The sequence below is a fragment of the Caloenas nicobarica genome, chromosome 26, assembly GCF_036013445.1.
Source record: "Caloenas nicobarica isolate bCalNic1 chromosome 26, bCalNic1.hap1, whole genome shotgun sequence".
In the NCBI taxonomy this organism is placed as follows: Eukaryota; Metazoa; Chordata; class Aves; order Columbiformes; family Columbidae; genus Caloenas; species Caloenas nicobarica.
This window is the reverse complement of record NC_088270.1, coordinates 1,654,002-1,677,586: the sequence shown is the minus strand read 5'-3', so window position 1 is coordinate 1,677,586 and position 23,585 is coordinate 1,654,002. Positions and strand designations below refer to the sequence as shown.

The following is a 23,585-nucleotide window of genomic DNA, read 5'->3' as shown; positions in this document are numbered from 1 at the left end:
CTTATCAAGGTTTACAAAGCAAAAGCCTGTGAACAAGTTTGGATTTCCTTTTTGTTTCCAGTCTGGTGCGATTTCCCAGAACAAAGCTAGTGTCCACACCAGGGGTTTTGCAGGGCTGTCAGGGATGGGGTTCAAACAGTCTATGTGAGTGGACACAAGCATGTGCAAACGGCTCTTTGTCTCCCTCTCTTGGCTCTCTCAAGGCCATATGTAGACTTGAGCCATTATTGTTATTATTATTTTAAATGAGCATGAGCCCAAATGCACATGGATTATACACTCACGTTCCAGGTTGACCTCAGCTGTTCATGAATTCATCTTGGATTCAGCAAATAGATTTCAAATGATGAGAAAAAGGAAGAAGGGAGATACGGAAATATCAAAGTGTTTTCATGTAAAATCAGGTGCTGAGATCTTTCATTAGGGGTGGAGGTTGGTGGGTTTTTTAATTTTGGTTTGGGTTTTGAGGTTGGTTTTGGGTGGCTTTTTTTTTTTTTTTTTTTGTTACCTTGCAATTCAAGTTTTCAAACTGAAGCCAGAGAAGCATGGTTTGAAACCCAACTCCAAACCAAATGCAAGAGCTGCTGAGCTCTCTTTGACTTTATTTGGAGTCCTGGGCGCTAATCACTTTGAAGATCATAAATCTCACATCGTTCAAGCCTCTCCCCCAGTCTTTGTAGATGCCCTACATTTCAGGTCTGTTTCCCTCCCATGTTGTGCTCCAGGCGGGAAGAGAAGGGTGGAGTGACCTGGTTAGACCCCTTACTTGCCTACCAATTCCCTGCTGCGGCTGCTCTCACCCTGAAAATGGGGAGGAGGGAAACTCTTGTGGAGTTTGAGGTTTTCTTGCAGTTTGTGGGTCAGCCTTGTGCTTTATGAGAAAGCTGCCTTCTGATCCCTCAACCTATTTGGCAAACATTTCTTCCCCCCTCCCCTCTTCAGGCTCTCCTCCCACCTGGGTGCAACAGTAATTTGTATGTGAATGAGAGGGAAAAAGGTGTGTATGGAAAAAGAAGCATCTTCTGCCTTGCCTATCTGGTTTGGCTTTGTATTTAGTGAGTCTAATGCTAGTTGTTTCCTGTTTATATCAAGGGAAATGCAAAGAGACAGTAATAAACTTTCACCTTCAGTGCTGGCAACCTGGCTAAGGACATCTGCTTCTTGATGGTTTGGGATAGTGTCCAGAGCATGTCAGGGACAGAACTGAGTCACTTGGCAAATGTGGCTTCAGAGTCTTGCCATGAAAGGGCATTGAGTGGGAGCAGGAAAAGGTCTGACTGGAAGTGTTGAAATCAGAACTTTTCCTTGCTATAATGTGGTGATCCTCACCAGGTGATGCTGCTGCAGTCTCACCAGGTTTTGTTTAGTTTCTTTTCCTGTTGGTATATGCAACGTTCAAGCCTTTAAGGAAATACTACATTGTTTGATTTTTGTAGATGGCTCTGAAGAGAGCTGTTCTGGAAAGCCAGATAATCCAGCCTGTGTCTGGAGTTAATCCCTGAGATAATAGTGCCTTCTGGAGTACACAGAGCTAGGGCTGATGGTTTTAGGAGACAACAGGGCTTGTGTGCATGGTGTGAGTGTTGTAGCCCAGCACATAGTGGTATGCATCGGTCTGCAGCTGGAGGAGGAAAACACACAGATGCTGAATCACTGATTTCTTTTCCATCATGAAAGCGATGTGTAGGACAGTGTCATCTGTCAGTCCTTGAAGCAATGCAGTCTCTGAGTGCCACGGAGGACTGAAGGTTCCAATCTCTTCTCCTTCCAGAAGAGGGAATGAGCCCCTTCATGCTCTCAAGTGCAGCACTGAGCTGCACTCCAGTGTTAGGAGAGCATATGCTTCTCTCGAAATAAAGCTGAAAGACTGTGTTACCAGTGCAGGAAAGGCTTGGCAGGATCTGCATGTGCTCTGTATCCGAGTAGGTCACGCAGTTTCACTCTAGCAAAAGGCTAACCCTTGCAGATAAGCTGTCATTTGTTTAATAATAATGACAGGTTTGATATTTGTATCAATGTGAAGGTGATCCTGCCATGAGACTTTACAATATTTAAGGTGGAGAAGCAGGCACAGGTGTGCTTGAGCAGCCCAGGGCTCAGCATAGCTTGAATTGGTTCTTTATTCCTATTCCTTTAATTTCTTTGTTTCGCAGAAATTGGGGGATGTAATAAGGATAGATATCTTTCCAAAAGGGCTCCTAGAAATAGGATCTGGGGATGGATTTACCTGGGAAAAGGAGGTAGCTTGGAGATGTATTGCTGAGGCAGGAGAGGTCTTCAGAACACAAAGGGAAGCATCTAGAACAAAATAAGGAAATAAGATATGTAATTGAAGTGGCCTCGTATTTCATATGCACATTAGCTCAACACTTATATTTGCACATCAGGTTGAACACATTGCCATTTTGACTGTTGCATATGACTGCAAGGGACACTTTTCAAAATCTTCCTGTTCCAGTGGACAGTCAGTATTAAGTAATTGAGCTGCTTAAGATTCCCAGTCAGTAGGCCTTGAGTAGACATTTTTCAGCCAGTTGAGGGTGTCTGCTAGTATATAGTAAAAGAGCAGTGAGGGACTGGGTCAGTTGAAAAATCTCTTCCTTCCAAAACCAAGTGAAGGATGCTGTGCATTATTTCCCTGCTCTCTGTCCCTCAGAACGTCCTTATCTGACTCGTTTCCCTGCCCTCCTGTTCATTTCTGAAAGAGTCATTGTCCAGGAGAACTTTAATTTTTGACGTTTATGTGGGGGTTTTGGCAGTTATTTTGAGGTAATAGAGTGAATCATCTCAGGTCTTCACAGCTGATGTCCTGTAGATGCATGATATGAGAAATTCAAGTGGGTAAACTGCATCTGAGACCTAAAATCACTGGTGGCTCTTCTTCAGTGCTTTTAATAATACTCTGACCTTGTTTGGTACTTTCCACCCACACGTCTGAAGGTACTTTGCTAATGAATTTAGCATCTCAGTGCCTCAGGAAGGCAGGGAGGTGTTTAACCCTGTCTAACAGATGAGGCAGACAGAGACTGACTACCTGGCTTTTCCCAAAGATGCTGAGCACCGTGATTGCAGTTGAAATCAGTGGATGCTTTATAGGACAGTTGCCTGTGGACATAGAGGTGTATTGTAATCCAGGGACCTGCTCCCTGGCAGAGCTGGGATACGGACTCCGATTCTCTGAATCATAGTCTTGTGCTCAACCACAGACAAGTTCTTCCTCCCCTCCATCCTTTTGAAGGTGAAAAAAAGGGCCTAACTTGCTAGGTAGTTTGTTATTAATATCTGGGATGCAAAACTCCCTGCAGATTTAATTTTGCTCCATCAGGGCTTCCCTCCCTCCAGGGATCTCTCTCATAGTTATTCATTCCACTTTGCGTTCCCATCCCCCCAGTCTCATGTGTTCCCTATATGTCATTTCTGTTCCTGTTCGGCTTTTCCCTGTGGGTAGTTCAGGTTTCAGTCTGCCCTCCAGATTTCCATCCCAGTCCGGTTTTGCCCTCCTCTCAAGGGGATGTTCACATCCTGCTTCCTTCTCCCCTCTGGGGATCAATTCAGATTTCACTCTCTCTTCTCTGCATTGCCCCAGGGTATCAGCCTAAGTCTTGCATCTGCTTTTCATCTCTTGAGCCTTCACTAACTGGAAATCAGCCTGGCTGTCCATATCTGCCTTGACTGACACTGTGTCTAAGCTGAACACTACCCTGGCCTTTCCCTTTTGAAGTTTCCTTGTTCTGTCCTAGGGATAGACTGATTGCATAAATTTGTATGTGTGCTGGTTCTTCATTGAAATGCAGTCCTTTGGGAAAGCATCAGAGAAAGCCCTGGCTTCAGGGAAAGTCCTCTGTTTCTATATATGGCACTGTTTTGCTTAGGACAGATATGCAGAGGAACCTCTTCTTCAGGCTTGTTTTGTTCTGACACCTTGCAGAGGCCCTCAGATGAGATTGCTGGGAATGAACTCCAAAACAGGCCAGCGGGTCTCTGGGGATGCTTATGAGGGAAAGGGGGAGCGGAGTAGGAAGAAGAAGGATTTGGGCTTTTACAATTTTTTCTCAAGAGATGGACTGAAATATCTGAATTAATTTTATGTTAGCCGATAACACCTGACAGCAGCCCAGCATCACTTCCGATTTGGCTGGATTGTGTCTATTCCTTAAGATCCAGGTGCAGTCTGTTGACAAAGTCCTGCTTTCTTGCTCCAGGCTTCTAAAGAACAACCTGTATTTACAAGTTATTTCTTTGACTTGTTGCCTTGGTCCACTGGCAAAATATCTTGTACAGCTGTTTCAAAGCCGTCTTAGAGATGAGGGAGAGACAGGTCTTCTCTCTGTACAAATTCCCTGCTCCAACTGGGCTTCTCTTATCCTTTGGGAAATATCTTCTAGACTTGGAGGGGACGAGCCCTAGTTTCATGGACCTGTCTAAAGGGACATAACAATTGTTTCCACAACAGAAACTAAGCTCAAGGCATGGTTGTCACTGTCAAACCACTATTTAGGTTGCCCGGCACCTTTTTAAGTGGTGAGTTGCACGAACTACTGTGCATGCATATGACTCTTCTGCCTACTAGAGAATGGCTCACTGGTAATAAGGAGAGGACTCCAAATTCTTGAAGGCCTTTCATCTGGTGAGCTCCAAGAATTCAATCAAAAGCCTGCACCACCCAGCAAGGGTGGGGCCCTGCACCCATTTTGCAGAAGGGCAAGTCATAGCATAAAAAGGTGAAGGTGATGGGATTTCAAACAAGGCCTCTAATTTTGGAAGCCTGACATTAGAGTGCACTTTCTCTCTTCCCAGAGATGCTGATCTCCTTGCACTCCATGTGAAATCAGTGGGCTGAACCAGAGCTGCTCACCCCCTTAGGAGTCAGATGGTTGGTTTATGCTAGCAAGAAACCCTCTTGCCCTGCTTCCCCAACACAAAGAACCTGCCCAGAGCCACCGAGTTGGGAGCTGAGAACTGGCTCTGAGCTCCCTCTTCCCCTCAGTCACTAGACTTCATTCCTTCCACCCAAAATGAGAAACTACTCTCCAGCAAAGTTGATCTTTCTCACTCTCCCTTTCTTTTTTAATTATGTTACTTGTGTGTATTTAATGCAATCCCTCTAGCCGCTCTTCTCGTGTCCCAGTTCCCTGGGGCGCAGCAACTGGTGCCAAAACTACCATGAACCAATCGGAGAAACCTGCGGAGCTGGGATGGAGCCAGCCCCAGTCACGGGAGCTGTGTGATTCCAAGTTAATTCCTTTCAAATGCGGGATGTGGTGGAAAGTGCCTTGCCACTGAGGGCTACTTGTTCCACAACTCGCTAGGTGGACATTGCTCTGCCCTCCTCGCTGATGACTGATTCAGGGGCATCGGTACAGAACAGCAGGGAGGCAGTGCCAGGTATTTAGATGGTTCGTGACTGGTTGGCAGCCAAAAGGCACAGAGAATCCAGAAGAATCACAGTCTGCTCCCCCTAGACAAGAGATCTGTAGAAATGAGAAATTTTTCATGCAGGGAATTTGGAGAAGAGTTAAGAGTCTGGTCCTGGCCCCAGAAAAGCCCAATAAGGCAACTTCGCTGCTGACTTCAAAGGAACATGATTAGGCTCCAGGGAACCTGTGTGAGCATGTAAGAGGGCATGGGAGAAGCCATGAAGCCTGGTGTATGTGAAATCGGATTGATAAGGAAAGGGGCAGGGATGCAGCCCAGGGTGGCAGCAGAGAAGATAAGCACAAAGGTGTAGGCAGAGGTGGAGTTCTGGAGAGCTTTGGAAGTTGGGCAAGTGAAATTGAGAGAGATGCAGGGAGCAGTTGCTGCAATGTGTGAGAAGGCTGTGGCAGAAGGGCAGGACCTCTGGGCTGAGGATGGCTGGGGAGGAAGGGGCAAAACCAGTCCTGGAATGGAGAAAAGAGAGTAATCACAGCCTTAGTGGTGGTAAAGTGGTTTTCCATGCTTTCTTTGGAGGTTCTTATCAATCTGACCAAGCAAATGTCATCTTCACCTCCCCTTTTTGTAAATACTTACAACTTGGCTTGTCCACAGGCCTTGGCAGAGAAGGTACCACATGCCTGAGTACCAAGAGTAAGAGTGAAGGTGCTGTAAGCGGTCACGTTTTTGTATCTTTTTGCCGGTTCTGCTCTCCCTGAACGCAGATCACCTTCCGAAAGTGCTCGCTAGCTTCTGTGCTGCTGAGGCTCTTGCAGAGGCTGCAGTCTCTGATGTGGGGAGCAGCCCTTTGTCAGGATGCATGTGGCCGTTCAGGGCAGGTACTTGTCCCACCTCTGGTTTTGGTTCTCCACTCCCTTGCCTACCACCTGCTTTTGAAACCTACTGTGCTACATGTGGTCATTTTGAGGTTTATCATTCAGCACAGAGGAAAGAGGTGACTTCTTTTTCCTGTTCTCTGTTTAAAAGCAAAAATGCTAGGGAAGTGCTGTATCAGAAAGCCTGTGAATGCAAAGCTGAGTGTGGTTCTGTTTGTTTTCTTTTGTGAAGCATGTAGCTCAGTTACTGTTAAAGTCTTGGTTTCCCACTCCCCCTTTTACTACAGCCAAGGCACAACTATTAACATCCTGAACTGAAGCTCAGAGGATAAAGCATATCAGATCAGGCCTCAATTAATAAACTCACAGGCCTCATATAGTTGTGATGCAGGTGTGTTGAGGTTAGGGATAACATTTTAATTTTTTAGTGTGTTGTCTTTACTGAGTTTTAGGGTATAGTCTGTTAGGTATTCAGCATGGGATTAACTCCCCTTTTAACACACTGACAACTTCTGAAAAATTCCACACTTTATGAAAGGATAGCAAACGTTTTAGGGTGAATATCATTGCGTTGACTTAAGGTTTCTCTGCTTTCTTCGTGGGTTTCTGTAAAGCCTTGCCGTACGTGCAGGATAGTACATGTGGAAATAATAATTGCAAGCCCATTATTATTATTGCTATAATTTATTATTAGTGTGTTTTTTTATTTTATAGTGCCCACGTGTGCAGGTAATTCACAGAGAAATACACTTGTGCCATTGGAAGGTGGGAAGGCTCAGTTAACTGCAGTAGCCTTGGATCCTATTCTGATACCTGTTTCTCCTGCAGAACTCCCTTGACTTCAGACAAATCACTTTGGGGCAGCTTCAGACGGCTCTATTTTATTGAATGGCGCTTTGGGACTGACTCGGCTCCAGAAGAGCCGTGCTGTTTGTTTTCAGTAAGGGGCATTTTATTCAGACCCTCTTAAGTCTTTGTGTACCTGACCCTCTTCTACCCAGTGAATACCACTCTGCAACGGAAGGAGGGATATGAGTAAGTCAAACTCTTAAACAGTTGTGAGTTTCTGACTATAAGATAAGCCAGATACGAAGGCAGATAAGTACCTGGTTCAAAGAGGTTACCACCTAAATAGAAACTATACGACAAATGTGATTGTATTCTATCTTACAATAATGACCGCAGTTCCTGCCTAATAACTGGTACTGGAGAAGGCTGACACGGCTTTAACGGCCTCACTCTGGCAAGGTATGGGCGCCTCTCATCTAGATTTGGGGGAAAGCATTCTCGAGGCTCCCGGTGCTGAATCGATCAGTGAGTCCCACCTTTGCAGAGAGGAGGATGGAGTGGTGCTTATGTTACGTCAGAAGTGCTCATCAGAAGGAGGTGGCTTGGGACTGGCATCCAGGCTGCCTGCTTTGGCAGCTAATAGATGAGAAAGACCAATTCAGATTATCAGTGAGCAGTGACTCTAAACTGGGCTTATAAAAGGAGGGCTGCAGCCAGAGTCCTGCCTAGCCAAAGGCATCCGACCGTCAGCCCACTGAATCAAATGTGGCTCTGTCAGTCTGTCCATCAGAAGGATATGGCCTTCCAGGCGGTGAAATCGGAGCTGCTAAGGTGAATCTTTCCAACTTCCTCATGTAAGGCTGGCTTTTTACAGCTTTGCAATATGTCTGCAGGATGTTTTCATGAGCCGAATGTTTGCCAAAAGTTCACAGATCAGTTACAAAACAGATAGACTTTTTTTTTTTTCTCCCCTTCTTCCTACTGGTAAGGAAGAGTTTGTGCAGTAATTGCAGGCAGGTCGGGAGATGTTTTCTTCATAATTCTCCTTCTTATGAAATGTTTATGAAACACCTTCCACAAATCGGTTACGCAAGCAAGCTGAAGAGCTTTGATCAGTTTCCATTGCCCTCAATATGTTTCTTAGTTTGTTTTGCTTTTTGTTTTTAGGCCAGAGATAGGTAAGAAACAACCCATCCTTGGCCAGGCCCAGCAGATGTGCTAGCCAACTAAGGAGAGGACTCTCTTTCCACTCAAGTCACCCTTCCTGTGTTTTTCACTCGGATTGCTTGGGGGCAGCTGACCCTATTTTAAGGCTGTGAAAACATCCACTTGAGATGTGCAGGTGTGATCCCTTTCCTCGCCCGGAGAAGCCCCAGGTAGCTCTCCGGATGGGTGCTGCCACCTCCTTGGGTGGAGCTGGAAGCTGCTCCCAGCGCTGCCTGGAGAGTCCCCTCCAGCCCAAGGGGAAGAAGGTGCCTGTGGGTTCCCAGCTGGCAAACCAGGCTCCGCGCCTCTCCCCAGCTGTCAGCGAGCAGGATGTGCTTGCAGCGCATTGCTCCATCCCGTGCCTCCACCAGTTCGTTTTTCCTCAGATAGCGTTACTTCCCCAGATGGAGCTTAATGGGAAGAAACTTAGGTTCGCTCTCAACGACTCCTTGTTCCCCATTCCCCGTTTGTCCCGATCATCACATAAAACCGAGGTCCTGTTTTTAACAAAATGACTGTTGCTCACTTGCAATGTTTCAGCAGGGTTCTCATCAGATACCTACATGAGGTGATTCTCTGATAATTTCAACATTTTTGGTTCCTTAAAGCGATCTTTTTCTCATATTTGTAGAAAATGCCTGCAAATATGAGTCAGATACAGTGGGAAAGGAGAAGGCAACTCCTCCTCTTGTTTTATTAATTTGAAATTTACATTATTTGAAGGGAGTCTCATGATATTGAGTGGCCTCGCCCACAATGTGTGTGGTTTTTTGGGGTTTTCGGTTTTGGTTTTTTTAATGTATAGTTGTTAATACTGCCGGTTTAACCAGGGAAAAAATGAAGGTGCAGGATTTGCATAAACCATCCCAAAAGTTTTGGATATACCCCGAACTCTTGCTAATGAACAATTAGCCAGCTGCAGGCCTGTTGGGGAGAGGAAGAGGAGGGAGAGGTAAATTTGAGCCTAAACCCAATGAAAATAGGTGCAGGGGAGAAAGATTTGTCAAGAACACCCAGGTTCCCGCCCATCGCGAAGGAGGGAGCCAGAGAATTCCAGGGATGGGGGAAGGAGCAGTGGGAGATGTTGTTGTTTTTAAATCGGGAACCGGTCCTTTGCCAAACCTACCTCCCGTTCTCATATTGTGCGATGCCGGGATGCAGCTACACACCCCTTTCACCCTGGAATGCTTCCAAATCATTCTGCTTGGCAGCTGTAAAAATTGATTTCAGTTTGGAAATGGCTTGTGCTTCTTCAACACTCCACTCGTACTGGGATCATAACTTAGGCAGGATCAAGTGCCTTGTTCTCTAGGACGTGGATAACTTTTCTTTTTGGGACTGTTCAGACTCGGATGACTGCGTTGCGTGAGGCAGACACACATGAATTGCAAGCAGGGGTAATTTTTTTTATTTATTTATTTTTACTTTTGGCTCTGATTACTTTTTTTTTTAATGCACCCTCAGAAAGAAAAACGTGCGTAAAACCATTTGCCTGCAATGAATGGATGGCTCGGGGTAACGGTATATTCTCCTGAGCCTTTTGTCTAATATTTAGTAACTTAGACACTATCCACATTGATAGTGATCAAGAAGATCTTTCCATCTGATTTTTTTTTCGCCAGACTAAGCGGGATGATCATGCCAACCTGAAAGGTAGGAAAGAACTGGAATTCATAGCATGTATAACTCTTGTAGCAAGGAGCTAGTATTATTGCAAAACTAGTTTCGGCAGTGTCCAGAGCTATAGTTGTAATGAAAGGAGATGTTGCAATTCTCTTCCCTCTTCATAGTACCTTCTAAAATGCGGAGGTTAACGTTACAGGGCCAGCTCCCTGCACTGCAGCTACAAGCCTTTTGCGATCGCATTTTCTCCTTTGCTCCTGTGGAGATTTGTGTATTTGTTTGCTTTAGTCAAATTGAAATAAAACTTCCCTCAACCAAAAATATTCACTTGGGCCATTGTTTTTAAAAGCTGAATATCTCGTCCCCCTCTGCTGGTAGGAGGTTGCATGACCTAAAGCCCACAAGCACCGCAAAACCCCTGCAAACACTGTCCCGCTTGTCTTCTGGGGGATGTTGGGCTCCGCTGTAATTCGATGGGACATTATGAAGTTCAGCCCTGATAGTAAAAGTGCATCTGCAAGGCTGAGCCTCTGGACAGGGTTTTCAAGACCTGGCCTTTCTGGTGTCCTCCTGTCCAGAATGGGACTTATGATGTGAGTCTTGTGCCAGGCATTCTCATGCTTAGGAATAACTTGAGCTGAAGTTTGGAAATGGTTTGTTTCGATATTTTCTTAGCGGAAATGTGTTAGAAGAGCTCTGTGTGACTTTTCTGTCTCCTCCGCATGGCATCTGCACGTAGACAGTGTTCAGGAATTAACCTAAAAACCCCAGCCAGGTGCCCCTCTCTCCTGTTCCAGTCAGCCTTACCAAAGGATTTCAGCTACTACAAAGTGATGTAGTAGTTTCTTTGTTTGCTCCTTTGTTTTCCTTTCTTTTAAATGTAGTAGCAATGTTAGAAATTAACATGAAAACTACGGAGTAAACCAGATGCAAGGATTTAGTTCTGGTCCCTGGGTAAATTCTTCTCTTAAGAATGTGGACTCAGAAATAATGACATTTCTGTAGACATGAATCTTTCACTGGAACTTGGTTACTTCCTAAAGTGTTTATTTTTTTTTTTTAATTGAGCAAACTGCAAGACTCCTCTTGGCTTGGCAGAGCAGGAAAACTATGTCCTTGTTATAAACTAGAGAGTAGAAGTGGGGAATGATTGTGCCTTTCTGCAAAGCCAGAGGTGGAAGCAGTGAGTCCTGACCTCTAACTTCTCTCTGAAATAAACCCCTTCCTGATCCCTGCCAGCCTCTCAGACTCCTAGCCCCCCCATACCTCCTGCATCCCCTTGTGTCTTCTCCCTAATGCTACAATTATTTTGTTCTTTTTCAGATTAAAACCGAAGACCTCAGTGACTCATTGCAATCTACAATCCCCCCTAGGTCAGGTCACCTTGTGCAGGGATCATCAATGATGCCCGGAAGCCAAATTGCGGGGGTAAGTGACTTTGCTCCTTCAGGGATCCAGAAATCTGAAACGGCACTGGTTACTGAACCTCCAGAGAAGAGGCTGGTTTTGAGACACTTACCAAATTACGTGTGCCTTTTGACAGCGGCAATAGGAGACTTGAGGATATGACGGACACTAAACTGGAAAAGTGAATCTGCACTGGCAAAAGTCAGCTTCCTCCTCAGCCTCTTCCTTTTCTGCAGAAGGTTTTACATGGATTCATCCCTTAGACAATTCAGAGACTATTCAAGTTCCCCAAGGCTTCAAAACAGCTCTTGAGAAGCCCAAAGAGCTCATCTTGTTGAGTAATGAGCTCCTTTAAAAATGTACCTCTAAAGAGAGTTGGTCTTACTGGGGCTTTGCTGCTTTGTTTGTTTGTTTGTTTCCTTTCCTTTTTTTTCCCCTCCCTGTCTATCCTAAGGTTATGGAAACTCTTATCCCCTAATCCCAACAACAGACCTGGGGCTGAGACCTTGGCAGTGAGAAAGAGCGCCAGGATGTAATCCTCGTCTCTCAGCACCTATTGTGCGCTCTGCTCAATGCAGGGAGGGGAATTCCTGGCAGCTACGCGGGCAGGAACAGGAAACATTTTCGGGTCTGGTCACCGCGTCCATTGCGATGCGTTTGCTGTTGACACAGAGAATCAGGAGCTGCTGGGCGTTGATTCTTTTTCCCATCTCAGCACATGACTGGCTGGGAAATCAGCCTTCTGTGGAAAGCAGGCCCTCGGTGTTCGTGAGATGGGACAGTCAGGTGCAATGTGTAGTTTTAGGGAGTTCACTCTCTGAAATATGTTATCTGGAATCAAGAGAAATCCAGGAGTTTTCACTGTTACTTCTAACAAACAAGTTTTGATTGCCAGTGACTCAAAAATGTCATCTTTCAAGAATTAGCTTTTTTAGATTAAAGTAGACAATTCTCCATGTGCATGTCTGTGTGTGCACAGAATTCTTATATAGCTGAAAACTTCAGATCCTGGAGTACCTCTGGATCCGTAACTCTCCGGTGCATGAATTACACAAATCTGGTGTGTTGGCGCTTAAATGAAAAGTGTGAATGGGGTCAAGGACACTGCAAAAGAGCAGGGAAGCTTTATAGGAGAGGTGATGCTGCGTGAAGACCAGACATATCTCTGAGTTTTGTTGTTCCCTTTGCTTTTTCCCATAGGATATGAGCTCTCTTCATACCCTGCAGCAGCTTGTATTGCTTCCTGGTCACATGCAGTCAGTTCCCCAGTTTCTTCTGTCTCAGTCTCAGGCCGGGCAACAAGGTAAGAGCAATAAAAGCCAAAAGGGACATTATTATAAGCAGATACATATCTAGGAAAAACCTCCCTTCTCACGACTGTTGCTTTTGATCTGACCTGTTACGTTTTCCCAGCATGATGGTGTCTGTTCCACCGCTATGTTATGAGCTGCATTTTCCCCTGCTCTTGCGCCGGTGCTGGTTCCCACACCTGGGATGATCCTTTCCACATGGAGTTGCTCCGGGAAGGGTCCAGTTCCAGAGATGCTCCTGGCACCTGCGGCTTGTGTGCACCAAGAGTGCCACCTTGGGGCGAGGCTCTGCAGACCTGGCAGCGATGCCACCTCTGGAGTCCAGCACAGCATCTGGCCGGCTTTCAGCAAACAGCCAGGAGCCCGCTCCTTGGGCAGCAGTTGCAGCCTGCGTGGGGTCCCAGCCTCCCTGGGTTCGCACTCTTCATTTCTTCCAGAAAACTGGTCAGAGGCTGAGCTGATCTCTCCAAGTACCTCAGAGGCAGAGCAAATGCTGAGCTGCTCTGGTGGAAGGACGATGCTGGCGCTAGAACAAGCAGGTCTAACCTAGCCAGGAGCAACCTGCGGATGAGAGCTGGGAGGTTTGGAGTTGCCAGTGGTTGTTCCCAAATCTCGCTCCAAGCCACGGGCAGGAGAGGATGGGGTCTAATTACTTCTGAAACACAGTGTAACCAGCTCCATGAAAGGGATGGAAGGACTGAGGGTTGAACTCAGTGCTAGAGAAAGTCCCGGTGTTTTTATTTTTACCGCCGATACTTTTTAATGACATTTCTCCAACCACAGGGATACAAGTATGTAATGTTTTCGTGGAGTTTTATGCTGCTTGTGGACAGGAATATATCTTATTTGATCCATAACCTGACAGATGCAAAGGGACCTGGGTCCTTTGTTTACATTCTTGATTTATTTTGGCACAGGGGACCCTCTGTATGAACCAAAACTCAGAATTAAAACCTTAACATCTCTGCAGCTTGAATCCACTGGTACATATGCTCCAAAAGGAAACTTATATTGTAGGCAAGTGGGAAACCTATTTCTTATTGAGAGTATATAAACTCCTCTCTGCCAATTGATGCTAAGTGATGTATAAAGAAATTGCTATATGTATATTTAACAATAATCTAGAATTTATTTTGTTCGAAATGGCAGGGTAAGGATAATCCGTTGCTTACTGTCTGCTTTTATTCATGTATAATAGGAAACACATTATACCGGAAAAGAGAACTTGCTTTCCTTTATAGACTTAGAGTTTCCTCTGTGATGTGACTTCCTTTGGCTCCCACAGGTGGCCACTTGTTTGGCCATGACCGCTTTTCGTTCCAGACTTGATAAAGATTAGACATTCTGGCCAGTAGCTGGCTTTTTGCGCAAGAGCACTTCCATTTGAATAGATGATTGCCTGGTTCTAATGACCTCTCGCCGTGTGCATGCACAGCCACTGGGGAGTGACAGTGAAGCCACAGATTGGTTTTATGGAACTGGTTGTTTGGTACAGATAGAGGCAGAGCATCCTTCATATCGAAGAGATGCAAAAAATATTCCTGAAGTTGTTCCTCGGGCTGTCATGGGAACACCCTCAAGTTTTCCTGAGTTCTGACGGGTACATCAGCTTGTGGATTTCATGGCCAAAGCGACTCAGCTGTGGGCTTAAACTTTCCAGGGGACACAGCCTTTTGTTTCGTTTTAGTGTTTTAAAGCTGGCTTTAAGCCAGCTAAGTTCCCAGGTCTGATTAGTTATGCCCTGATCCGATTCATCATGCAGCCCTTTGAACAGCTAATGCTGCCACACTTGAATAAGTGGGGAGACCTCTGTGCCATAAAGGTGGAAACAAGCAGCCAGGTAGATGCTGGGGATACCGGCAGCCAAAATATTGTTGCTGAAGTCTTCATCTTAGGAAAACACAGCCTGTCTCATCAGCTGTCAAACCGGTGATTCCTGAATCCAGTTCACAATTTTCATTTGAGCTAGAGCTTAGCTTTCACAAAGGTGTTCAATCATGATTTTAAAGACTCCAAATGACAGATCATCCGCCATGTCCCTAGGCAAGCCATTCCGGTGATTAATTACCTTCACTGTTAAAAATGTGCACCTCATTACCAACCTGCATTTGAAATTCAGAGTTGTTCCAGCATTAGGGAGGCTTATTGAAACACCAATCTAAATAAATAAATGGGATCCTGCATATTCAGATCTAAATTTAAAAAGGAAAGACAGACAGAAAGAAAGAGGGGAGAGTGATTGATTTCGAAGGTGATATTTTTTCCTTTTTTTTTTTTTTTCTTTTAGCAGAGTCCATAAAAGTCTATAGTTTTCCCTATAATTGCCGGATACAATCAATAGAATATATTGACTGTTTCAAGAAAGGTTATAAATCTTCACTAAATTATATAGGTTTCACCCACAGCAGACTTGAAGAATGTAACTAAATTTCTAGGGAACTACACTGTCTTGGTCACTATTTAATCCTTTAGGACTTTCCCTGTAAGAGATATAGGCTTGTACTTGGCAGTTTGTCAACTAAACAATTACACAGCCTTCATAAATAGTAGGTTTTGTTACTTTTATAGATTTCTCATCTTTTTTACTTTCATCATGCTATGTCAGTTTATGTATTCCAAAAGAAATTCAATTTATTTGAAATACAGTAGGGTAAAAAAGAAAGGGTCAGATGGCTTCAAAATGACACTTCAAAATGAAATGTATAGTAGAAAGCAGAGTGGGTAGGCTCATGAGATTAGGTGTAGGATCAGGATTATTTTTAACAAGATCAAGTGGCTGAAAGTTGGAGTCAGAAAAGCTTCTCCTGGAAATAAGATGCACATTTTTTAACGGCTGCAATGATTAAGCACTGGGAGAGATCACCACTAAGGATGTAGTAACTTCTCTGCTGCTCAGCATCAAAAAAAGTTAGATGTCTGTGTCAAATGTCTATGCCCTAGTTCAGCCTCAGGTTAATAAGCTCCACACAGGGGTCAGTGGGTGAGATATTTTACCTATATCATTATTTTATTAGTCCATTTCAGGCTAAAAAGCCATTAAAAGAACCTTTCCTTTCTTGTAATCCAACTCGGAGACATCTGCATTTTGTATTTTGAACAAGAGCTGGCTGACACTTCCCATTCAGAGCATCACGAGTCCTTCCTGTGCAGAGTGACGTTCAGCTGCCTCAGTGCTGATGAAGGAGCTGGGCTGATCAGATTTGTCTCTGTTTCTCTCCACAGCTTTGCAGCCAAACCTCCTCTCCTTCCCTCAGCAACAGGGCAGCCTTCTCCTCTCCCAGCCGGGACCCAGCCTGGCATCACAGGTAACTTGCCTCAATGTTCAGTCCAACGTACAGTCGAGTGGCAGAGAAAATGGTGTGCTTTTCCATTGTCGTGATTCCGTGCACCTGTTGTGTTGTTCTAACAGGCTGTGGGCCGTTCTGGACTCCCTGGCTCATCGGTTGAACCCCATCTGGACGTACCCCAGCATTTGCAAGTGGCAAAGCACCTAACTCCATCTGGAGCATCTGAGGAACCCAGTGACCTGGAGGAGCTGGAAAAGTTTGCTAAGACCTTCAAACAAAGGCGAATCAAATTGGGGTTCACGCAGGTGAGAAGCCTCATCAATGGGAAGGGGGGTGTCACTTGTGATGTGGACATGTTGGGCTGGGGGAGTTTGTGGCAGAGGAGTGGATTGAGGAAGAGCTGGATTAGGTACAGTCTGGCTTGCTTTGGAGCATCCCCTTCCAAACACATGAAGAGACAAATCCTTCTTAATACTTCATTACCACGACCTCATTACCCACTCCTCCTTCAATACACAAAGGCTTGGGTGTGTGGGGCAGACTCCTGTGGCAAGAGAAGTTGCTTTCTCTGGCAGGAAGGTCATGGAAACAAGGCTGCGCCTACTCTGGAAGCAGCCTGGGGAGTGGTCTAACAGCAGGAAGCTCTCATGTTGTGATGTGGATCTTCTGTGGCAGGGTGACGTTGGACTTGCCATGGGGAAGCTCTACGGCAATGATTTCAGCCAGACTACCATTTCCCGCTTCGAGGCTCTCAACCTGAGCTTTAAGAACATGTGCAAGCTCAAACCTCTGCTGGAGAAGTGGCTGAGTGATGCAGGTAGGTGACGTTACACACCCCCAGTCTTGGCCAGGACAAGAGGATCCATCCAGGAACCTCCACTATAAGCCAGGAAAACGGGAGCTGGAGCTAAGACCTCTTAGATCTGTGGCTGGTCTGGTAACAGACTGCTTTCCTCTGTGGATCACACAGCAGGCTGCACAGCAGCCTAGATATCAGGCCACATCTGTCCTTTCTCTCTAGCAATACGGGATTATTCACATTGCAGTTTGGTGTCTGGGGCAGTCCTTTCTGCATTGCTGCTTGCTCCGTTGCACGGTCAGGTGTAAATCACTGGGCTAGTCCGTTCGGTCCCTCCTTGTGTAAACTGGAAAGAGCGGGAAGGGACTCATTCTAAAGTGCTCAGAGATCAGCCTGTGAGCAGTAATTAGAAAATGTGCGGTCCCCATCAGAGCAGGCTGGAAATCAAGCTGGAAAAGGGAAAAACAGCGTGTTGATTAAAATTTTAGCACCCGTATTTCCTTCCTGATTCGGACAAGATGATTGATGGATTTGGTACTGTTCGTGCAATTTTAATCACCATCAGAGGAAGGATCCACAACGTAGGAACACTTTTACTTATTTTAGGAGATGCCATAGTTCCTAGAAAGGATCTAGAAATGAAAATAACTCATTATCTTCTTGAATATCTCTTTTCCACTCCCTCTTTCCCAGAATCTGCTCCTTTGGATTCCTCCATGAGCACTCCCAATTCCTACCCCTCAGTGAATGAGATGTTTGGACGGAAAAGAAAGAAGCGAACCAGCATTGAGACCAACATTCGCTCCACGCTGGAGAAAAGATTTCAAGATGTGAGGGGAAATCTTTCAGTGTGTTGTGAACTCTCTCCAAGTTTGGCATTTTCTAGGTCATAGTAGCACTGAGCCCTCAAAAAGGGGGAATCTCTTCGTTTTGATAGCAAGTTAGAAAATGCTTGAAGGGGTTAACAGGAAAAGTGTCAAAGACTAAGAAATCAGCCAAAAATTTCCTTGGTAAACGTTGTTTTAAAGGAATTACGATTTCTTCACTACGCCTCCCTATTATTGTCCACTGATCAGTGCCCTGGTCAAAGCTGATCTCCTGCACCTGCCGCCTCTTTTCGTGAGTCATGGGTATGTGTCACAGGAACTGTGGGGCCACGGGGCAGCATGGGAGCGGATTCCCCATTAAGCAGGTCTTGTGAGACCGAAGAACTAGCTGCTCCACATATTGCTGCTGAATCATTTCTAGAAGTGGAGCCTTTTACTTTATAAGCATCAAGATTTTCAAGAAAAATCACTGCAGAGAGCAAACAGAGCTTTAAATCAGTAGGACTAACTTGTCCGTTGAAGATTTTTCACCAAACATGGTTTTTACCAGCCCTCATTTTTTCTTGCTCTCTCCCTCATACCTGATCATATAAAAATTTCCTCCTAAGGCTGTTAATGAGAACAAAAGACAATCATTGTCAGGTCATTATGGGCACCTCATTTTTAGCTAGTATGAGTCATTCTTTGTAATGGGAAAAATGTCTTGGCATCTCTGCGCTAGGTATTTTTGACCCTCGAGTCTCCAACTCAGATCAGACCCCATAGAGCTAAATGCTCTCACGTGCATCAGAAAATAAGCAACTGGGAAGAAAGGACAGGTACTATTATTTCACTTTATAAATGAGGGATGGAGGAACAAAGAGAAGAAATAGCTTTTCTGAGATTGTGTAGGTGGGCGTAGAAACAGCACTTGGAGCTCATGTGTTCTGTGTAGCGATAAGAAGACCACCAGCTTCCCCCCAAGCGATGATTCAGGGTGCTGTTAAGATCAAAGAGGGAGGTGCTTTATGCAATAACAGGTCCAGGTACTGTGACTCATCTCCAACTGAGTCCATGAGACTTGATGTTGAATCAGAGGCAATTTCTGGTTCACAGAACATAATCGCTCACCCAAATATTTGTTCTTTGTCTTAGAGGCAAATTTCCCCCCTGCAGTTTACAGCCAACCCCACCCTTGCCCTCTGCCTTTCCAGCAGCAGAAGCATTTATTGATGCCGTAAATTACAGCTTTTGGGGGCTTTCTTTAACCTCCTGCCTTTTCTTAGCAGAACCCCAAGCCCAGCTCAGAGGAGATATCCTTGATAGCAGAACAGCTCTCCATGGAAAAGGAGGTGGTTCGGGTCTGGTTCTGCAACCGGCGCCAGAAGGAAAAACGGATCAGCTGCCCGATGCCATCCCCCATCAAATCACCTATCTACAATTCCAGACTGGTGAGAGACTTTGGATTAAGGAGTTCTACATGCTGTCCCAAACAAGAAGGGGAAAAAGGTGGGAGATACTGCAGGGTTTGCTGGAAAAGGAAGCGGGACAGGACATCTCCTTGTGCACATGAGTCCCTGTGTTGCAGCAAGCCTGCTCTGCGGTTCAGTGGGGAGCTGCACCTGCAGAGGTGTGCAGGGAGGCAGCTGGACTAGCCAGGGATCTGGTATATGCACAACATCCCAACTTGAATGGAATCTCATGCCTGCACTTACAGAACTTTTGTTTTTATTTGATTAATGAAAACAACAGAAAGACAAGACATGCTTCCTAGAAGGTACAGGTCAGCTAAATTGTAGGATACTTTATCCAAATAGTGATGCTATCCCAAAATTTTTCACCCTGAGCTTGGAAAATAAAAGCTTTCCAAAGTTAATGAAGGAGGAATCAGCATTCCGTGGAATGAGAATGACACACGCTCATGTCAGTTTAGCCGTTAACTCTGAAACCTAATGGCAACCATTTACCTATCAGTTTCTTGTTTGACATCTGTGCAGAAATGCAGAATACACTTCAGTAGTGCTAGCTGTCCTTCTCTCGCATTGTACGTTCACATTTTGGCAAGTGTATTTTCACTGCTAGGAAGGATGAGGAAAAGAGAAACAGTTGTGAGTTGGTGAAAGTGTGTCCTCCTGTCAGTGGCTAGCGCTGATAACAAGCCGCTACTGCATTTTTGCTGGTTAATAGTGGCTTAGTTGATTCCCCATATAAAAGTGGCAGGAGCCTCCCTGCAGTGTTGTTAGTGCTGGAGCACATGTGAGTGGAAGGGAGAGTACACATTAGCAAGTAATATTTTATCTCGAAATCTGCCGGGTTTTGGAATTATCCATCAGAAGGCAGGAAAACATCACAGGGAGCTCAGTCACTCATTGCGCAACACATTTGGTCTTCAGTCACAAGCACAGAATGCTGCTTGCAAGCCGTGAATTTTTAAAGTAGCTTTGGTGAATAGTTGTCCTGTGAATGCACTGTACAAAGTATGCCTTTGCTCCTCAGTCGTTCTGAACAACTGTGTTGCCTGTAGTTAAAGTATCATGGTTGAACAACAAATGCCCCAGGCTCGCTTTGATTGCAGCCACCAAATTACTCATTGTCACCTGAGAGTTCTCACCCATCAAGAACTCCCTGAAGGAAAAGGGATTATTTGTGCCCAAGACCAGAGGGAGCTGGGAAGTTTCTGACTAGTAACATCCAGTCTGAAACATCCCAAGGACAATGGCTCCTACCAAAGGGATCTCTGGACTTCCAGAAAGTTTGGCATGTGTTTGATAATTTCAGGCTTTTCCATAGCTGATCCATACATTTAGACCTGTGTAGAGAGTGTCAGGCATATGTAATACTCATTCTGATTTTTTCACACGGCCCTGGATACGAGAATGGTGCTTCTACAGTAGAATATGAATAGAAATGTCTGTGGGACCCTCACATGTAGATAAGACGTCTGCCTGGGAGCCAGCACACTGTAAAGGGCATGTGAAAGGAGTGGCATTTTGTGATCTATACCCTCACGGTGACAACTGCTCACTGTTTGCTTCTGTTTCTCTCTAGGTCTCTACCTCAGGGTCCTTGGGGCCCCTTTCCGTCAATCCGGTGCATAGCACCATGCCTGGGACTGGTAAGCCCTGAGAAACCCGCCTCGCTCACCATTCCTCCCCTCTTTCCTCTCCTCCTGCTCTCTACTCGGTTTCTAGCTCACATTTGCAGGCCACTCTTAATAAGATCCTTGGGTTTGGCCAGGGAAAGTATCCCCATATAACTAGTGTACGAGGGATAAGAGCAGCAGAGTCTTTCTCTTGGCTGGAACAAAGACATGGAAAGCTTCTTGGACGTGGTAACATTCCTAGGATAATCCTAGGGGAATTTTACTGGGGTGTTTAGGTTTGGGAGCCAGGCACACCTAGAAGGAAAACAAGAGGAGTGCTTGGGGGTAGGTTACTGTGTTTCTTCAGCAGAACACTGTCAGATCTCCTTCGAGAAGTGTGATTCACATGAATAGAAACCAAGCGGTACAGAGAGAGCAGTCCTGGAGGCCCCTGCCCTCTCTGGGGCTGGGGCACAGACCCTGCCTGACTGCTGCAGGGCAGACAGGGAATCAGATGAACAACAGCATAGGGACAAGACAGTGGAAGTGTCTGGGCTTGGGCTGTCCTTGGCAGGAAAAGGGAGATCCCAGCCTTATTCTGCTTTCTCTGCTGTGCAGTAACATCATCGTGTTCCCCAGGGAACTCCAGCAGGCCCTCGTCCCCTGGCAGCGCTCTCCATGCCAGCAGCCCCGGCACAGCCCAGAGCAACTCCAAAGCTGCAATGAACTCGTCCGGTTTCAACTCTTCAGGGTAAGGCAGGGGGGCCCACAGGTCATTCCTTGGCAAGGGCATCAGAGGGCTTGGGAGAAAAGCAATGGGACCTTAGAGAAGAACATGCAAGTCCTTAGAGACTTGAGCTACGTAGCGGCATGTTCTTAAATGAAGCTTCATGTCTAAGCTGAAGATTCTTGAGATACGGTTATTTTTCTGCTTGAAGACAAATTGCAAATCGAGTTTTGCCTGAAAAACTGTAATGGTTACACAAAGGGAAAACAAACAAACAAACAAATGAAACGTTCCAACCAAAAACCTGACTAGAAACGCTGGCCATAAGGACTGTCCTAAACTGACTCCTTGTGTGCGGGAAGCAGAGGAAGGCTTGTTTTGCTGTTTCTGCTTGGGTAACCCCCTCCACAGCCAGTTTGCTCTCCTGCAGGTGCCACCCAGAGAGTTCTGCTGCAGAGTAACTATTCCTCAGTGGCAGATGAAACAAGAACAAGGATTTTTCTCTGCCCTGCCTTTAGATGCTACAAAAGCATTAAGCCACACATATGGGCTCAGAGTCCTTATGGTCATTTCGCTGAACATGCCTCTGCCACAGCCTGTGCCTCTGCATGTGTACTTTCCGCTACCCACTGCACATTGCGTCAAAGATGCTGTGTTAGTAGGAAGGCAGCAGAGAGCAGAGGGAGTTACCCAGAGCTGCTGGGTTTTCTGAGTCACAGCTCATCCTGTGCTGTGAATCAGACCTTCTCTTACATGGAGGAAGTCCAGCAGCCAGGTAATTCGTGAAGTCACACGCACAATGTTGCTTAGAAAGACGGGGTTTGCTATGAGCTTCATATAGGAGCAAAGGATCATTTGCTGGCTGCCAAGTCAAAGTAAGGCTACAAATGAAATAATAATGATTTTTATTTCAAGGGAAACTGTTAACAACATGGCAATTGTAGCTCTTATTCCCGGTGTTTCAAACAGATCTTGGTACCGATGGAATCAACCTACCTACCTCCACTGAGATGACTACTCCGTCACGTGTAAAAGGAGCTCTGACTTCTAGCTATGGACCAACTTCTTTAGGAAAGATGCTTGGAGCAACATCTGGCGTCCCAGTGCCTTCAAAATGCTGCCAAACGAAGGTCTTGTTTAAGGGAACCCATAGCAGCAGAACTGTCCGGGGACTCAAACTGCAGCTGACCTTCCCCAAGGATTCTCAACGCCAACAGTGACATTATAACACTCTTCCAGGCATTCACTTCAAGAATGAGCCCTTGCTTAGCACTATTAGCATGAAACACTGCCCTCTGCTTGCAAATCTCTGCATTCACCCTGGATTGCCTGGCAATCCCTCATCTGGAAGGATTTCTGTGCAGGACCCACTTTTCCCCTCACTCATTTCAGAGCTTCCCATAAAGAAGGGTCTGTCATGCTGTTACTGTCACGCACATACCATAAACCCCCAAACTGAGCCGAGGGTACCCAGTTCATTTCACCAGAGACCTGTGTCTAGATGTGAGCCTTGGTTTTCAACAGACTTCCAAGGCCAATAGCACTGTACTTTATCCACCACCAAACTTGCTTTGCTTTGAGCCGTTCTGCTCTGTTTCTAAATGTGCCTTTTTTCTTTTTTTTAATTAAGTATTTTAGAGCCTTCTTATTTTTTCCTTTAAAAAATTGTCGTCTTTTGCAAAATTTGTGTCGAGGTCTTGTTATTGCTCACAGCTGCCTCCACTGCCCCACTGAAGGATGTCACTGTTTGAAAACCTTGGGTGAGCTTCTGACTCCATTGAACACAAAAGCAGTTTGTGTTGATTTGATGGGACAAGGATTAGCCTTGACCTTCCCTTCTTTCTTTTACTCATCCATTGGGTTTTATCTGATACCAAACAAAACCAGCCTCTCCGGAGTAGAGGTGTGCACGTGTTCTGGTCTTTCATGAATTTTAAGTGATGTAGTTCGCCTGTTCTCTGCAGCGTGCTTTTCTGTTCCTGGGAGGACAAGTTGTATTGCTCAGGTGTGAATCTTGAGGTTTGTGTGTGCAAGTGTTTCTTAATTTCACAAGACGCCAAAGTGTAGGAAACTTCAACTTTCACAGCATACCACCAGGGGAAATTGTTATTACTTTGTAACCCTCCACTTGAAGAGACATAAATATTTAATTTTGTTAAAGTAGACTTGAGTAATACAAAGTCCTGGTCAGGTTGTCTATGGGTACAAGCGATTAATTCAGTGGAACTAGAGTAAATGAGTAGCTGGTTCACAGATTGTAAATAGACATTTTTGAGTAGTAGTCTTTTTTTCTGATGGCTT

General features: G+C 45.4%; 1 protein-coding gene across 1 annotated transcript in view; it reads left to right on the top strand.

The window, feature by feature from the left end:
• POU2F3 (POU class 2 homeobox 3) overlaps positions 1 to 23,008 on the top strand; it is a 41,521-nt gene extending 18,513 nt beyond the window's left edge. Inside the window, exons 5-14 of the mRNA XM_065652052.1 lie at positions 11,190 to 11,294; positions 12,474 to 12,576; positions 15,806 to 15,888; positions 15,993 to 16,175; positions 16,546 to 16,687; positions 17,363 to 17,499; positions 18,765 to 18,926; positions 20,524 to 20,590; positions 21,176 to 21,308; positions 22,254 to 23,008. Coding sequence (XP_065508124.1) covers positions 11,190 to 11,294; positions 12,474 to 12,576; positions 15,806 to 15,888; positions 15,993 to 16,175; positions 16,546 to 16,687; positions 17,363 to 17,499; positions 18,765 to 18,926; positions 20,524 to 20,590; positions 21,176 to 21,308; positions 22,254 to 22,293 — 1,155 coding nt within the window. The 3' untranslated portion in view covers positions 22,294 to 23,008. The remainder of the gene's footprint in view (positions 1 to 11,189; positions 11,295 to 12,473; positions 12,577 to 15,805; positions 15,889 to 15,992; positions 16,176 to 16,545; positions 16,688 to 17,362; positions 17,500 to 18,764; positions 18,927 to 20,523; positions 20,591 to 21,175; positions 21,309 to 22,253) is intronic.
• The last annotated feature ends 577 nt before the right edge of the window (positions 23,009 to 23,585 follow it).